Here is a 15,914-nt window from a genome sequence, read left to right as displayed (position 1 = left end):
ATGGGACGGGACTGGAAGAGATTATGCTGAGTGAAATAAGTCAAGCAGAGAGAGTCAATTATCATATGGTTTCACTTATTTGTGGAGCATAACAAATAATATGGAGGACAAAGGGAGTTAGAGAGGAGAAGGAAGTTGAGGGAAATTGGAAGAGGAGGTGAACCATGAGAGACTATGGACTCTGAAAAACAATCTGAGGGTTTTGAAGGGGTGGAGAGTGGGAGGTTCCAGGAGCCAGGTGGTGGGTATTGGAGAGGGCACGGATTGCATGGAGCACTGGGTGTGGTGCAAAAACAATGAATACTGTTACACTGAAAATAAATTTTAAAAATTAAATTTAAAAAATTATCTATATATTTTTTTAAAAAATGAACCAGAATAGTGGGAACAAGTTAAAAATAAAGGTTGTATCTATGAAGTAGTGGTGGTTTTTCTCTGAGGTTACATCAGAAAAAAATCCATGATATATATGCTTTTTTGCCATGGTTGGATGGCTAGAGGGCTTCTAAGCTTATGGGATTACTAATAATGATGCAAAAAATTCTGAAAATAACTGATTTTCATATATTCACAGTCCATTACATTTAATATTCTCAAAAGTAGAATACCTAAGCAGTACCTTTTTAGGGCCCTTTATCCATTCTGCCAAGATGCCCAAATGAGAGTGCCCAATTGTCTCCATCTTCTCCATATTTTGATGTTCACATTTCCCCCTTAATTATAACTGATATGATAGAGAAAATGGTATCTCCTTGCTTTAGTCTTAACTTCTCTGATTGTTGGTAAAGAAACTATTTTTCTGAATCTGTTAAATATTTTTTCATTTTGCTCTTTCTAAATGTTTTAATTATTTTATTTCCAGTGCAATTAACATACAGTGTTAGATCTTTTTTTATTTAAATGCAAGTAGTTAACATACAATATATTATTAGTTTCAGGGTGGAGTTTAGTGATTCATCAGTTGAACCCAGTGTTCATTCTACCAAGTGTCTTCCTTAATGCCCATCACACAATTACCCTATAACCTCACCCACCTCCCCTCAAGCAACCTGTTTGTTCCCGACAGGTAAGAGTCTGTTACGCTTTGCCTCTCTCTGTTTTTATCTTATTTTATTTTTCCTTCACTTTCCCTATGTTCATCTGTTTTGTTTCTTAAATTCCACACATGAATGAACTTATATGGTATTTTTTTCTTTCTCTGGCTAACTAACTTTTCTTAATATAATACCTTCTAATTCCCTCCACATCATTTCAAGTGGCAAGAATCCACTCTTTGCGATGGCTGAGTAATATTCCATCACATATATGTACATATATATATTTATACCACCTCATCTTTATTGACTCATCCGCCGATGGACCTCTGGTCTCTTTCCATATTTTGACAATTGTGTACAATGCTGCTCTAAACGTTGGGGTGCATGTACTCTGTTGAATCACTATTTTTGTATCCTGTGGTCAGGAGGAGCAATTCCTGGGTCAAAGTGTATACCTATTTTTAGCTTTTTGAGGAACAGTATAAGAGGGTTCCCATTTCTCTATATCCTCGCCAACATCTGTTGTTTGCTGAGTTGTTCATTTTACCATTCTGGCCAGTTGAGGTGGCATCTCATTGTGGTTTTGATTTGTATTTCCCTGATGCCAACTGATGTGGAGCATTTTTCCCCTGTCTGTTGGCCATTTGCATGTCTTCCTTATAAATGTCTGTTCATAACTTCCCTCCATTGCTTGACTGGACTTTCTTTTTTTTTTTTTTTTTTTTTTTGCATTTTAGGAGTTTGATTAGCTATTCATACATTTTAGATACTAGCCCTTTATCTGATACATCATTTACAAATATCTTCTTCCAGTCCACAGGTTGCCCTTTAGTTTTTTGATTGTTTCTTTTCCTGTACAAAAGCTTTTATCCTGATGAAGTTCTAGTAGTTCATTTTTGCGTTTGTTTCCCTTGCCTTTGGACAAGGTCTAGCAAAAAGTTGCTACAGCTAAGGTCAAAGAGGTTCCTGCCCATGTTCTCTAGGATTTTGATGGATTCCTGTCTCATGTTGAGGTCTTTCATCCATTTTGAATTTATTTTTGTTTATGGTATAAGGAAGCAATCCAGTTTCATTCTTCTACATTTAGCTGTCTGATTTTCCCAACACCATTTGTTGAAGAAACTGTCTTCTTCCCATTGAACATTCTTTCCTGCTTTGTCAAAGATTCATTGACCATAGAGATGAGGGTCCATGTCTGGGTTCTGTTCGATTGATCGAAGTATCTGTTTTTGTGCCAGTACCATATTGTCTTGATGATTACAGCTTTGTAATATAGCTTAAAGTCCAGAATTGTGATGCCTCCAGTCTTGGTGTTCTTTCTCAACATTCCTTTGATGATTCTGAGTCTTCTGGTTCCATACAAATTTTAGGATTGTTTGTTCCAGTTCTGTGAAACATGCTGGTGTTATTTTGATAGCAATTGCATTAAATGTGTACATTGTGTTGGGTAGTACAGACATTTTAATAATTGTTCTTCCAATCCATGAACATGGAACAATTTTCATTTCATTGTGCCTTCTTCAATGTCCTTCATTACTGTTCTATAGTTTTTTAGAGTATAGATCCTTTACCTCTTTGGTTAGGTTTATTCCTAGGTAATAAACTGGTTTACTACTGGTTTTGGTACAATTGTAATTCGAGCAATTCCTTGATTTCTCTTTCTGCTGCTTCATTATTGGTGTATAGAAGTGCAACAGACTTCTACGCATTGATTTTATATCCTGCAACTTTGCTGAATTATCAGTTCTAGTAATTTTTTGGTAGAGTCTTTTGGGTTTACTACAGACTTACCATATTGTCTGAAAAGAATGGAAGCTTGACTTCTTTGCCAATTTAAATGCCTCTTATTTCTTTTTCTTCTCTGATTGCAGAGGCTGTGTCTTCCAGTACTATGTGAGCAATAGTAGTGAGAGTGGACATCCCTGTTGTGTTCCTGATCTTAGGGGGAAACCTCTAAGTGTTTCTCCATTGAAGTTGATATTAGCTATGGGCCTTTCTGATATGGACTTTATGATGTTGAGGTATTTTCCCACTATCCCTCCTTTGTTGAGGGTTTTAATCATGAGAGGATGCTGTATTTTGTCAAATGCTTTTTCTGCATCACTGAGAAGATCTTGTGGTTCTTAACCTTTCTTTTATTAATGTGGCATATCACAGTGATTGATTTGCTGATACTGAATCATCCCTGCAGTGCAGGAATAAATCCCACTTGGTCATGGTGAATAATCCTTTTAATGTACTGTTGGATTCTATTAGCTGATATCTGGGTGAAAATTTCTGTATCTATGTTCAACAGGAATATTGGTCTATAATTCTTCTTTTTGATGGGGTCTTTGTCTGGTTTTGGGATCAAGCTAATGCTGGCCTCATCAAAGAGTTTGGAGCTTTCCATCCATATCTGTTTTTGTGGAACAGTTTCACCAAAAAAGGTAAACATTTGAAGAATGTTTGGTAGAGTTCCCCTAGGAAGCCATCAGGCCATGCATGGATTCTTGTTTGTTGGGATATTTGATTACTGTTTTGATTTCTCGTCTGGTTATGTGTATGTACAGGTTTTCTATTTCTTCAGCTCTTGTATTTTATATATTCTGGGAATTTATCTGTTTCTTCCAGATTACCTTATTTGTTTCTAATAACATTTCTACTAACATTCTAATTTCTTTTTTCTAATATTTTTGAAATTTTCTTCTCAGTGTTCCAGAATTTATTGCTTATCCACCACAACCAGTGCTCCATGCAATAAGTGCCCTCCAAAATACCCACCACCAGGCTCACCCAACCTCCCTCCCTGCCCCGTGAAACCCTAAGTTTGTTTCTCAGAGTCCACAGTCTCTCATGGTTCATCTCTGCCTCCAATTTCCTCCAACTCACTTCTCCTCTCCATCTCCCCATGTCCTCCATGTTATTCCTTATGCTCCACAAATGAGCAAAACCATATGATAATTGACTCTCTCTGCCTGACTTATTTCACTCAGCATGATCTCTTCCAGTCCCATCCATGTTGATACAGAAGTTCAGTATTCATCCTTTCTGATGGGTGTTCATCCTTTCTGATGGAGGCATAATACTCCATAGTATATATGGACCATATCTTCTTTATCCATTTGTCCATTGAAGGGCATCTTGGTTCTTTCCACAGTTTGGCGACTATGGCCATTGCTGCTATGAACATTGGGGTACAGATGGCTCTTATTTTCACTACGTCTGTATCTTTCACTACATCTGTACAAAGATACATCTGTATCTTTGGGGTAAATACCCAGTAGTGCAATTGTGGGGTTATAGGGTCACTCCATATTTAATTTCTTAAGGAATCTCCACGCTGTTTTCCAAAGTGGCTGCACCAACTTCCATTCCCACCAACAGTGTAAGAGGGTTCCCCTTTCTCCACATCCTCTCCAACACATGTTGTTTTGGCCATTCTAACTCATGTAAGGTGGTATCTCAATTTCTAATAATTCTCTCTCTCACTCACTCACTTTTTTTCTAATAACATTCTCTTACAAATTTCTATTTCTTTGGTATTGGTTGTGATCGCTCCTCTTTCATTCATGATTTAATTTATTTGGCTCCTTTCTCTTCTCTTTTTGATAAGTCTGCATAGGGATTTATCAATTTTGTTAATACTTTCAAAGAACCAGCTCCTAGTTTTGTTGGTTTGTTCTACTGCTTTATTTCTTCATCCTTAATTTCTCTTCTAATCTTTATTGTTTCCCTTTTCCTGCCCGATTTAGGCATTGTTTGCTGTTCCTTTGCTAGCTCCTTTAGGTGTAAGGCTAGATTGTGTATTTGCAATTTTTCTTGCTTCTTGAAGAAGGCCTGTGCAACTATATACCTCCCTCTTAGGACCATCTTTGCTGCACCCCTTTGATGTTTTCATTTTCATTTGCTTCCATGTATTTTTTTAAATTCTTCTTTAATTTCCTGGTTGACACATTCTCTCTTTAGTAGGATGTTCTTTAACCTCCATGGATTTGCGGTCCTTCCTAATTTATGCTTGTGGTTGATGTCAAATTTCATAGCCTTGTGGTTTGAAAATATGCATGGTATGATCTCAGTCTCTTTGTACCAGTCGAGGCCTGATTTGTGACCCAGTATGTGATCTATTCAGGAGAAGGTTCCACAGGCACTTGAAAAGAATGTCTCTTCTGCTTCTTTGGGATGAAATACTCTGAATACATCTATGAAGTCCATCTTGTCACTCAAAGCTCTTGTTTCCTTGATCTTCTACTTAGATGATCTGTCCATTGCTGTGAGTGGGGTGCTAAAATCCCCTACTAATACTGTATTACTATCGGTGAGTTTCTTTCGGTTTGTTATTAATTGATTAACACGTTTGGCTGTTCCCGAGCTATGAGCATATTTACAATTGTTAGATCTTCTTGTTGGACAGATTCCTTTATTATGATATAGCATTCTTCTTCATCTCTTACTACAGTCTTTGATTTAAATCTAGTTCATCTGAAATAAGGATGGATACTCCAGCTTTCTTTTGATGTCCATTAGCTTGATAAATCATTGTCCACCCCCTGACTTTCAATCCAGGATATCATTGGGTCTAAAATGACTCTCTTGTAAGGAACATATTGATGTCTTGGTTTTTTATCCATTCTGATATCCTATGTCTTCTGATTGGACCCTTGAGTCCTTTTACATTGAGAGTAATTATTAAAAGATATGAATTTACTGTCATTGTATTACCTGTAAAGTCACTCTTCCTGTAGGCTATCTCCATTCCTTTCTAATCTTTGTTACTTCTGGGCTCTCTTTCCTTTATAACATGGCTGGTTTGGTGTTCATGAACTCCTTTAGTTTCTGTGTGTCCTGGAAACCCTTTATCCCTCCTTCTCTTCTGAATGACAGCATTGCTCGATAAAATCTTCTTGGATGCACATTGTTCCCATTTAGCACACTGACTACATCATGCCAGTCCTCTCTGTTCTGCCAGGGCTCTGTAGACAAGACTGCTACCAGCCTTATGTGTCTACCCTTATAAGTTAAGACTTTTTCTCCTGATCTACATTCAGAATTTTCTCTTTATCTCTGTATTAACCAACTTCCACTATAATATGTCACAGTGGGCACCAAGGTGGTGGATGATTTTTTTAAATACTCCTTACTATTTTTTTAAATACATGGTTACTACTACATAGGCACCAGAACATCTACCTACATTTCTATCATACAAAAACCTCTCATGAGAAGGGAATTTTCTGTATGTTTTCAGTGAACTCATGGAGCAGCAAACCACGATCTGAATTTACACAAGGGTATTTAATGCCTGAACTAGTTGTACTCTGTGGAATATACATTCCTTCTGTGGGGGAAATAACATGTTTGATTATGGAGTGTGACCACACGACCTTCTAAGAGAATCACAGACAACGTACATACACACATAATAATTCCAAACCCAAAATGTCTGAAACCAGAACTTTGGCAGGCTACAGAGGTGCATAAGGAGGGGTTGTGATCCGTATGAGACAGTTCTGAACATGAACAACCTTCAGTTACATGCATCCACCCACTGAAAGAACGAATGTGAAAATAAAACGCTGAGCAATATGCCCAATTCACAGAAGAATATAAAAAGTATAATTCCAGGACACCTGAGTGCCTCAGTCAGTGCCCAGTCAACCTTTGGCTCAGTTCATGATCCTAGGGACCTGGGATCAAATCTCGCTTCAGGCTCCTTGCTCAGTGGGAAACCTGCTTCTCCCTCTGCCTGCCTCTCCCCTGCTTGTGCTTGATCTCTCCCCCTCTCTATCTCTTTCTGACAAATAAAATCAATAAATGTGGTCAAAAAATGTAATTCTATTCACATAAAGGACAAATCCAGGCACGTTTAGAGTAGACTATATAAGGTAAGATCTATGTATGTGGGCTATCAAACTCAACAATGAAAGAGACGGCAGGGAGAGACCAAGGAAAGTGACAGACCACTCCAGTTAGGTAGTCAACAGTGTTACGAGATCCAGCTCAGCACCAGATCTGCTCCGTGATCTAGTAACAGTGTTACTAGATCCAGCTAGCATGAGTCAGCTTGGAAATCTTTCCCACCTCTCTCTTCCTCCTACCCATGCTCTCTCCCTCCAAAAATGAATAAATCTTAAAAAAAAAAAAAAATTCAGAGAGATACCTGGGTGGCTCAGTTGGTTAAGCTGCTGCCTTCAGCTCAGATCATGATCTCAGAGTTCTGGGATTGCATCCCACATCGGGCTCCTTACTTGACTGGAGCCTGCTTCTCTCTCTGCCTCTGCCTGCCATTCTACCTGCTTGTGTGCTCTCTCTCTCCCTCTCTCTCTCTCTCTCTCTAACAAATAAATAAAAGCTTTTTTTAAATTTTTTCAATTTATTTATTTTCAGAAAAACAGTATTCATTATTTTTTCACCACACCCAGTGCTCCATGCAATCCGTGCCCTCTATAATACCCACCACCTGGTACCCCAATCTCCCACCCCCCCACCACTTCAAACCCCTCAGATTGTTTTTCAGAGTCCATAGTCTCTTGTGATTCTCCTCCCCTTCCAATTTACCCCAACTCCCTTCTCCTCTCTAACACCCCTTGTCCTCCATGATATTTGTTATGCTCCACAAATAAGTGAAACCATATGATAATTGACTCTCTCTGCTTGACTTATTTCACTCAGCATAATCTCTTCCAGTCCCGTCCATATTGCTACAAAAGTTGGGTATTCATCCTTTCTGATGGAGGCATAATACTCCATAGTGTATATGGACCACATCTTCCTTATCCATTCGTCCGTTGAATCTTGGTTCTTTCCATAGTTTGGCGACCGTGGCCATTGCTGCTATAAACATTGGGGTACAGATGGCCCTTTTTTTCACTACATCTGTATCTTTGGGGTAAATACCCAGGAGTGCAATTTCAGGGTCATAGGGAAGCTCTATTTTTAATTTCTTGAGGAATCTCCACACTGTTCTCCAAAGAGGCTATACCAACTTGCATTCCCACCAACAGTGTAAGAAGGTTCCCCTTTCTCCACATCCTCTCCAACACATGTTGTTTCCTGTTTTGTTAATTTTGGCCATTCTAATTGGTGTAAGGTGATATCTCAATGTGGTTTTAATTTGAATCTCCCTGAGGGTTAATGATGATGAACATTTTTTCATGTGTCTGATAGCCATTTGTATGTCTTGATTGGAGAAGTGTCTGTTCATATCTTCTGCCCACTTTTTGATATGTTTGCCTGTTTCGTGTGTGTTGAGTTTGAGGAGATCTTTATAGATCCTGGATATCAACCTTTTCAGAGATTACACCCAGAGCTTTACAGACAGGCTACATAGGATTCATAATTCTGACCACTGAGATTATAAAAAATAAAAATATTCCTTCTGCTATGTGACAGTTAAGTCTTGATCATGTTCTCCATATACATTTTTTTTTTGAAGATTTTCTTTCTTTCTTTTTTTTCTTTGAGAGAGACCATGAATGAGTGGATGAGCAGAGGAAGACAGACAAGTAAACTCTGTGCCAAACTCAAATGCCAATAACATGCCATTCACAAGACCCCAAGATCACCTGAGCCGAAATCAAGAGTCAGATGCCCAAACAACTGAGCAACCCAGGCACCCCTGTTCCTGATATGTTTTATCTTCAATTTTTTTTCTTATTTTCCAGGATTGACTGTATCTCATCCATGGGGACTGGGCTCTAATTAAAGGGTGACTCTATGATACAGATAGTCCCCATTCAGGATCAGGCCAGGAGGATGCAACCAAGCAGCATCTCACACAGGGGAAAAACCAGGAGTCCCCCAGGGATCCCAGCTCTGGTCATCTGAATGGTATTATCACTGATGCTGCCTGGACTCAGGGGGCCCTGATGCAGACAGGCCAGCTGGGAGGTTGGACAATTGCCCCATCTGGGCTCTAACTAGGAGATTTGGGAATGGGTCCCAGGAGACACTACCTGTGAAAAGTCAGCAGTGCCTGTGCCTGAGATATCACCAAGACCGGAGTCTTTAGTCTGTGCTGCTCCTACAGACAGGAAGGGCTCTGTAACTCTAGCTATGACTTCTCTAGCAAACCAAATCTCCTCCCTGGAAGTGTCAGAGACTGAAGCTGACCAGCATGTCCAGGTAAGAACTGAGGCATATGGATGGCAAAAGAGCCAACTACCTTAGCCCCCTTGTAAGCATGCTTGCACACACACACAGAGGCACACAGACAAACTCATAAACACACACAGAGCAATAGACCTGCTCCTTCTGCTTTCTCTCTATCATCCTACATCCCCATTTACCAATCAATTTCTGGTTCTTCAGAACGTGAGCAGGGCCACCTACCTCAGGGGTTCTTCATGTCCCTGATGGTCTAGTCTAAAGTCATTGAAGAGAATGGGCTTCAGACCACCCTTCCCCAAGCCCCATCTGTGTCCTGGACAAAGCACACTTCCTTCTCAGTCCACTTGGGTGGATGTGGATCCGGAAACTCTCTCAGCTACCACTCCAAGTCAGTACCAGTAACTGACTCCTCTACATCCCATCAGAGTTTACCAAACTTGTTCACACCCTTTGTCTAAAAACTTGAGCCAGCAAAAACTATTCCAGATAGATTCATTCGTTCCCATACTTTCATTAATAAATGAGGCAGTGGGGGCAGCTCTGAGATTCTGTGATTTGACCGAGTTTAAACATGGTTTCAGATGCCAAAATGTCAAAGGCTTTGCCACTGACAGTTCTGAGTAGAGACATAACCCTTCAGAGGTGGTATTCTTGATGCTCCTGATGCTGACATGGTGACAGTGCTGGAGGTGGCATTTGGTGTTCACACCTCACAAGTGGCAAGCCCAATCTGAAGGCATAGACCAGAACACCATAACCTCAAAGCACCTGCACATTATTAAAAACAGCAATTACAGGGCACCTGGGTGGCTCAGTGGGTTAAGCCTCTGCCTTTGGCTCAGGTCATGATCTCAGGGTCCTGTAATCGAGCCCCACATTGGGCTCTCTGCTCGGCAGGGAGACTGCTGCCTCCTCTCTCTGCCTGCCTCTCTGCATACTTGTGATCTCTGTCTGTCAAATGAATAAATAAAAAATTCTAAAAAAAGGGGCGCCTGGGTGGCTCAGTAGGTTAAAGCCTCTGCCTTCAGCTCAGGAAATGATCCCAGGGTCCTGGGATTGAGCCCCGCATCAGGCTCTCTGCTCAGTGGGGAGCCTGCTTCCCCCTCTCTCTCCGCCTGCCTCTCTGCCTACTTGTGATTTCTGTCTGTCAAATAAATAAATAAAATCTTTTTTAAAAAATAAAAAAAAAAGCAATTACAATACTAGACCCTATTTACTGAGCACTTACTAGGGCCAGCCTTGGTCTAAACATTACACCATCATTTTTTATCCCAATGTAATCTTCACAAACACTGGATTCATTGAACTCAGATATTATCCCATTTAAAAGATATTACCCCATTTAAAAAGTTTAGCAACTTTCTCAAAATCGTATCAAGAGTAAAGAGTGGGAGTGGGGCATCTCGGTGGCTCAGTCTGTTGGGCATCCAATCCTTGTCTGATCTCAGGTTCCTCAGATCAAGCCCTACATTGGGCTCTTACTCAGTGGGAGGTCCACTGGAGATTCTCTCCCTCTCCCTCTGTCTCTCCCTCACTCCCCACTCACTCACTCTCATTCTCTCTCTCTCTAAACAAATAAATCTTAAAGAAAAAAAAAGTAAGGAGTGGGGAAATTCTGTCCACCTCCCAAGGGTCCATTATGTTTTTATCACAACCCTAAATAAACAAGACATGAAGACATACTGCCACTGACCATTTGTCGACTTTGTTTCTCTACAACATCAAACAGGAATGTGGGAATTTCTCATCTTGACTGCACATCATGGTTGATAAAAAAAATTTCAGTGGATTCCAGCCCTTGGGCCCCTCGACACGCCTATCAGGTAAGGCTAGCATGCATATCTTACAGAGAAGGAAAGTAAGGCTCCAAGTGAGAAAAACTGTCCCTGAGTTTAAAAGGCACATGAGGAACAGAGCTGTAAAGCTGTAAAGTGGGGCATCTGACGCTCTTCCACTGCATCGTGTGTCCCTGCTTCACAGTCAGCAACTATGACCAACAATGGCAGGAGCGTCACCACCCTCAACAGTAGCCTGCCCTCCATACATGTTATCTCAGTCATCACGTCGATGACTCCATGAAGGTGCTGCTCATGGTCCAAATGAGGAAACACACATTCAGAGTTCAATAACTGGCCGAGCTTAGACCGAGATAAGAAGCAGAGAAAAGTTTCCCATCCTGTCTCCAGGACGCCAAAGCCCAGAACGTAAAAAGAAAGGTGGTGGTAGCGAGGTTGATGAGGACAACGAAACTGCTGTTTCATTAATAAGAGCACATCTCAAATAATGAATACTGTTATGCTGAAAATAAATAAAAAATAAATTGAAAAAAATAAGAGCACATCTCAGGTTCCAACATTCTCACATCCACACTGACTCAGTGGAATGGTTCTCTAAGGCAAAGGTCAGCGGAACACTCCACTACACCTAAAGACCCCTGGTCTCCACTGGCTCCTCTCTGGAAAGATGACTCCACACAGGATGTACTCTCACACTCACACACATACACACATACACACAGGCACCCTGCAGTGCCCATGAAATCCTAGTAGATGCAAGACCCCAAAATGAGCTCCAAAAGAGAGGACCCCAAGCTTGTTGTTCTAAGTCTTTTAGAAAGGGAGCTGAATTTGCCAAAGTTCTTTCGGGTGAATCCCATTCATGTCACTCAGACAACCCATGCCAAAAACTTGCTACATGACAGGAATCTAGAACCCAAACTATAGCTCATCCTCAGGCCTCATTACCATAGTCCACAACCCTCAACATTTACAAACCCAGAGTTACAGCTGCTAGGATTCTCAGTGACCTTTTCAAAGAACAGAGAAAAACAGATCAAATCCCTTACAGTCTTTATTATTCAGGGCCTACCTTATTTAAGCAAAATTCTCTTCCAATTTCTCTACTTAAGGAAATCAGAAACCACACGAGCATCTCCGACTTCCTGCTCCTGGGCTTCTCTGACCACCCAGAGCAGCAGCCTCTCCTCTTCGGACTCTTCCTGGGCATGTACCTGGTCACCGTGTTGGGGAACCTGCTCATCATCTTGGCCATAGTTTCTGACCAGCACCTCCACACTCCCATGTACTTCTTCCTGGCCAACCTGTCCCTCATTGATACCTGCTTATCCTGCACCATTGTCCCCAAAGTGCTGGTGAACACCATCACTCAGCACCACACCATCACTTATACTGGCTGCCTCGTACAGATGTACTTCTTCATGGCATTGGCCCTGCTGGATGATTTCCTGCTGGCCGTGATGGCATATGATCGCTATGTGGCCATCTGCCTTCCTCTCCACTACACCACCATCATGTGTCCCCAACGCTGCCTGCTGCTGGTCGCCTCATCCTGGCTCTGCGCCCACCTCCTGGCCTTCTCACTCACCCTCCTCATGGCTCAGTTCTCCTTCTGTGCCTCCCATTCCATCCCACACTTTTTCTGTGACCTTCTCCCTGTCCTCAAACTTGCCTGCTCAGACACCCAGATCTTTCAGGTCATGATGTTTGCTGAAGCAGCCCTCGCAGGTGTGGTCCCTCTCGCCTGTGTCCTGGTCTCTTATGCCCACATTATGCACACCATCCTCAGGGTCTCCTCAGCTGGGGGGAAGCACAAACTCTTCTCAACCTGTGGCTCTCACCTGACAGTAGTCACTCTTTTCTATGGAACTGTCTTTCTTGTGTATTTCCAGCCCTCTTCCTCCTACTCAGCAGGCACTGGAATGATGGCATCTGTGGTGTACACAATGGTCACCCCCATGCTAAACCCGTTCATCTACAGCCTGAGGAACAGAGACATGAAGGGGGCTCTGTGGAGACTCCTTGCCTGCAGAAAATGTTGCATCTTATAAAGAGACCAGAGTAGACCAGGCTTTTTGAAATAGTTTCCTCAATGGAATTCTCTATTACAATTTGAAAAGCTCAAGGTTATGGCAGGATTAATGCTTAGAAGCACAAGCAGGTTTAAGAAATAAAGTTTGCCTGACCTGGCAGGACTGGAATAGAACCGTCTAGCGAAGGACAGCTCTGCAGCCTGGATAGAAGGAGTGGACAAAAATCCCAATGGGATTTCGAATAAAAAATGGCACCAAAGTTAAACAGAGGCTTTATTCCAGATTCTTGCAATAGGAGTGAACAGAGCTCAGTCTGAGCTAAAGTCTGCTGAGGTAAATGGTAAGATGACTCTTTTTTATTTATTTGTTTGTTTATTGAGGGGGGTAGAGAGAAAGTATGTGCAAACAAGTGACAAAAGTGCAGAAGGAGAGAATCTGAAGCAGGCCTTCTGCTGAGCACAGAGCCAAAGCTTGGGGATAGATCTCAGCACCCTGCGATCATGACCTGAGCTGAAACCAAGAGTCAGACACTTACCCAACTGATTGACTCAGGTGGCCCTGATAAAAGGATTCTTAAGTGCTGGGGTGATTGGTGAGTTTTTGAAAAAACACAGGCCATCCATATTCCCTAACTGTATTTACACAAAGGTAAAATAAACTTGTCACCTCTCTATGATAGGAGGTAGTTTTGTAACTTGAAACAAGCATTGTTTACAGGAGTGAGATTTCCACAGTCTCACAAAGAATGGAAGATGTGGGCTTCCTTCCCTGTTCATTGTATTTCAAAGACATAGTTCCCATCTATTGAGTTGGGACATTCTTGCTCTGTGAACTAGCAAGAGGATTTTGCTCAAAGGAGCAAAGAAAGAATTTATGATTATAAATTTTCTAAAGTAAATATTCTAAGAAAATTGAGGTCAAAAGCCTAAAGTTGGAAGAAGCTTGTAAAAAAGTTCATCAACCTGAAGAAAAGGTGAAGGCCATCTTGGTTGTGACTTAATGAATAGGTATAGGTGTGCAAGTCAATTCAAACCAGAGAGTGGGAATCAACAAACGAATGACATCAGATGAAATTCAGATTCTAGGAGGAAGCCCAATTAGTAGTTCTATGACTAACAGGCCCCCACTCAACTATAAGAAATGTTCACAAAACTTGGAAGGGTCAAATGCGCTGAGATTCAGGGACCATTTCTAAGCCGAGCTTTGCAGTGATTCATTCACAGGGACTAAGCCACAGAGAAAGCTAAACCATGAAGACACACTATTTGCTAGAACTAAAAGAACAAGAATATTTCTAGAAGAATCTAGGCATGGACAGATTTCAGGACTGGCCCAAAATCACACAATAGGGGTTGGATCTAAGATTCTGCCAGCGAGAGGTTATTAATTAATGGGACAAGTCCTTGATTCTTTGGGTTTTCATCTCTAGCTTATTTTGTCTCTAAGCAAAATTTTTTTTGCAGTAAACATCATAATAAGAATATAAAATGTAAAGAACTAGAAAAAAGGAAGAAATCACCCACCCTCCCCCCACTTAAAGACAATCAGTGTTGGGGCTCAGTCAGTTGAGTGACTGATTCTTGGTTTTGGCTCAGGTCATGATCTCTGGGTTGTAGGATTAGATCCCCTACTCACTAGGGAGTCTACTTGAAGAGTCTCTCCCTTTTCCCTCCCCCCACCCGTAACTCTCTGTCTCTCTCTCAAATGAATAAATAAATCTTTCCAAAAATAAGGACAGTCAATGTTCATACTGTACATCATAACCTTCTCCTTCTGTCTTTTGCAAAATGCTCTTGTTTCTGCTTTCATGAGGAAATACTGTACACACAATTATACATTCTTTTTACTTAATCTGTAACAGGAATTGTCTCCCTTTGACTTCTGATATATCTTTCTTTCTGTGTAGTAATATTGAGGGGACATTGTGCAATATGACTGCTCTTTTCCTGAGAAAACCTCTGAGGACTGGAATCTTATTTTGGCAGGACAGTAAAGCATCACAAAAAATAGATGTGGTATAAGTGGGAGAGAAATTGAGGAGAAAGCTGGGTAGAGCCGAACAGGATCCGGTCTTCCTCCATGAGAGCCCTGGCAGCCCGAGAAGAAGGGAGCACAGGTAGATGTGTTTTGCTGGGAGAGGAGCAACTGCTCAGGGGACGATTGTACTGTGGCTGGAGCAGGGCACAGGGAGCAGCATATACCCCTTATGAGAATCACACAGTATCAGCAGAGCATCTTTTTGTACATTAAAAAAAATTTTATCTCTGTCTACCTTGATGTTGATATTCCCAGTTAATTCTTCATCTTTTAAAAGTTCTCGATCTTTTTATGTAAAGAAGTTTTGAATCTGTATATTATGTCAGACACTTTTGCCTTGTTGTGCCTCTTCTACTGGTCACAGAATAGAAAAATCTCTGTGCAGAGTTCATAGGAACAGGCAAACTTTCTTCTCATTTTATCATGGTGTATGATTTCTTACAAATTACTTTAGAAGGAAATCAGATAGTTCAAAGGGTTCTTTCTGAACATATTCCCCTTCGCTTCCTGCAAGGGTTTTCTCCCCCTTTCTTGTTTTGCTTTTGGTGTTTGTTTGTTTCATGCACTTATTAACATATAGAAATACTAGGTGTCTTTCTGCTTGCTTTTCTCACATAAATCTGGTACATTCCACCTCAGGGTCTTTCCCTCTGGTTTTTCTTCTCCATGGTGCCTTCTCTTTCTCCAGCCCAACTAAGACTCCCCTCTACAGGGATCAGAAGGAAGGGATCCACTAGTAATTTGCATCTTCTTCTTTTTCTTTTAAATCATGTTCAGTTAGCCACTGTATAGTACATCAATCATTTTTTATGTAGTGTTCAAAAATTCATTAATTGCTTATTAACGTGTGTTAAAGCTGCTGAGTCATTCAAAAGGAGTTAAACTATATAGGCAGGAACATTTTGAAATTCTCTTTAGTAGAT

At 41.0% G+C, this 15,914-nt stretch overlaps 1 protein-coding gene across 1 annotated transcript in view; it reads left to right on the top strand.

Annotated features, from left to right (window-relative positions):
- LOC132024957 (olfactory receptor 5AU1-like) overlaps window positions 1-15,037 on the top strand; it is a 30,270-nt gene extending 15,233 nt beyond the window's left edge. Inside the window, exons 3-4 of the mRNA XM_059412149.1 lie at window positions 12,034-12,945; window positions 15,008-15,037. Coding sequence (XP_059268132.1) covers window positions 12,034-12,945; window positions 15,008-15,037 — 942 coding nt within the window. The remainder of the gene's footprint in view (window positions 1-12,033; window positions 12,946-15,007) is intronic.
- The last annotated feature ends 877 nt before the right edge of the window (window positions 15,038-15,914 follow it).

The sequence above is a fragment of the Mustela nigripes genome, chromosome 9 (assembly GCF_022355385.1).
Source record: "Mustela nigripes isolate SB6536 chromosome 9, MUSNIG.SB6536, whole genome shotgun sequence".
In the NCBI taxonomy this organism is placed as follows: Eukaryota; Metazoa; Chordata; class Mammalia; order Carnivora; family Mustelidae; genus Mustela; species Mustela nigripes.
This window is presented reverse-complemented; position numbering and strand designations above follow the sequence as displayed.